General features: G+C 24.0%; 1 protein-coding gene across 1 annotated transcript in view; it reads left to right on the forward strand.

Moving 5' to 3' along the window:
- The window catches only part of LOC108579073, a 12,297-nt gene that overhangs the window by 3,787 nt on the left and 7,387 nt on the right, over positions 1-1,123 (forward strand). Inside the window, exons 3-5 of the mRNA XM_017942515.1 lie at positions 1-146; positions 236-355; positions 561-711. Of these exons, the coding sequence (XP_017798004.1) occupies positions 1-146; positions 236-355; positions 561-711 (417 nt within the window). The remainder of the gene's footprint in view (positions 147-235; positions 356-560; positions 712-1,123) is intronic.

Consider the following 1,123-nt stretch of genomic DNA (forward strand, 5'->3'; position numbering starts at 1 on the left):
ATTTAGATACATCTGAATTGCGAAATGAAGAATTAAATTTAAAAGGGGAGACATTGGATGTTAACCATGCAGAACCATTGGAAGAAATTTTCAAAAGAATCCACTTTAATAAAGTTGATTTAGAAGCTACATCTTTGAATGATGAGGTATTTTTTTAAATTTGCAGTTTAAAATAATTAAAAAATTATTTCTTTGAAAATGTCAGTTAATATTGTTTGATACCTTTATGTTATAGAGTTCTGTGATATTATTTGATATGTTAGAGTATTATGAATCTGCAAAACACTTGAATATTTCATCTAATCAAAGCATTGGGATTCATGGTTGGCAAGCATGTGCAAATATGATAAGAAAGGTATACATAATATATACCTTTTTAACAAAAAACGTTTATGCACTTATTATTAATTTTAAATAAGATTTTTTATTATTTTGTTGATCCTTGTATACAAGATAATTATGAAGGACAGCAAAATTAAAAATTAAGCCTAAATTATATATTTTTGAAATTTAGCTTTATGTTATTTAATACATAATTAATGTAATCATTATTTGTCTAGACCCAATGTTTAGAACATCTTGAAGCAAAGGATGTAATACTTAATGAACAATATATGAATATCTTGAGTCGTGCGTTGCGATTAGTCTGCCATCTACATGTGCTTAAATTAGAAAATTGTGGACTTTCAGGAAGATCAATCGTCACACTAGGTATTTATTATACAATGTAGTTTCTTATCTTTATTTTTTTTTTACTTTGTAATCATTACAAAATGTAATCTACTATTATTTATTATCTTGTTTTTGTTTCCTTAAAAATTGTTATGGTCCACAAATTCAGTACATGATATAAGTAAAATATATACAGTAAAATACTAGGAATAAATTGCTTGAATAATTTTGACATGTTTAAGAAGGTTTTAGACATCTATATACTGTATTATAAAGTATTAGTACTATATTTGGACAAGTTCTGTATTTTATAATTTGTTTTAGGAAATCATGTAAAATTAAATATGAAAATTAGTCAATTAATGCAGATCTATCAAAAGTTTACTTTAAAAGCTGATTGCTTTTCTTTTGCATTTTAACTATTCTAATATAAAAATTGTAATAAATTATT

Source organism: Habropoda laboriosa, unplaced genomic scaffold, assembly GCF_001263275.1.
Source record: "Habropoda laboriosa isolate 0110345459 unplaced genomic scaffold, ASM126327v1 scaffold42, whole genome shotgun sequence".
NCBI classification, from domain to species: Eukaryota; Metazoa; Arthropoda; class Insecta; order Hymenoptera; family Apidae; genus Habropoda; species Habropoda laboriosa.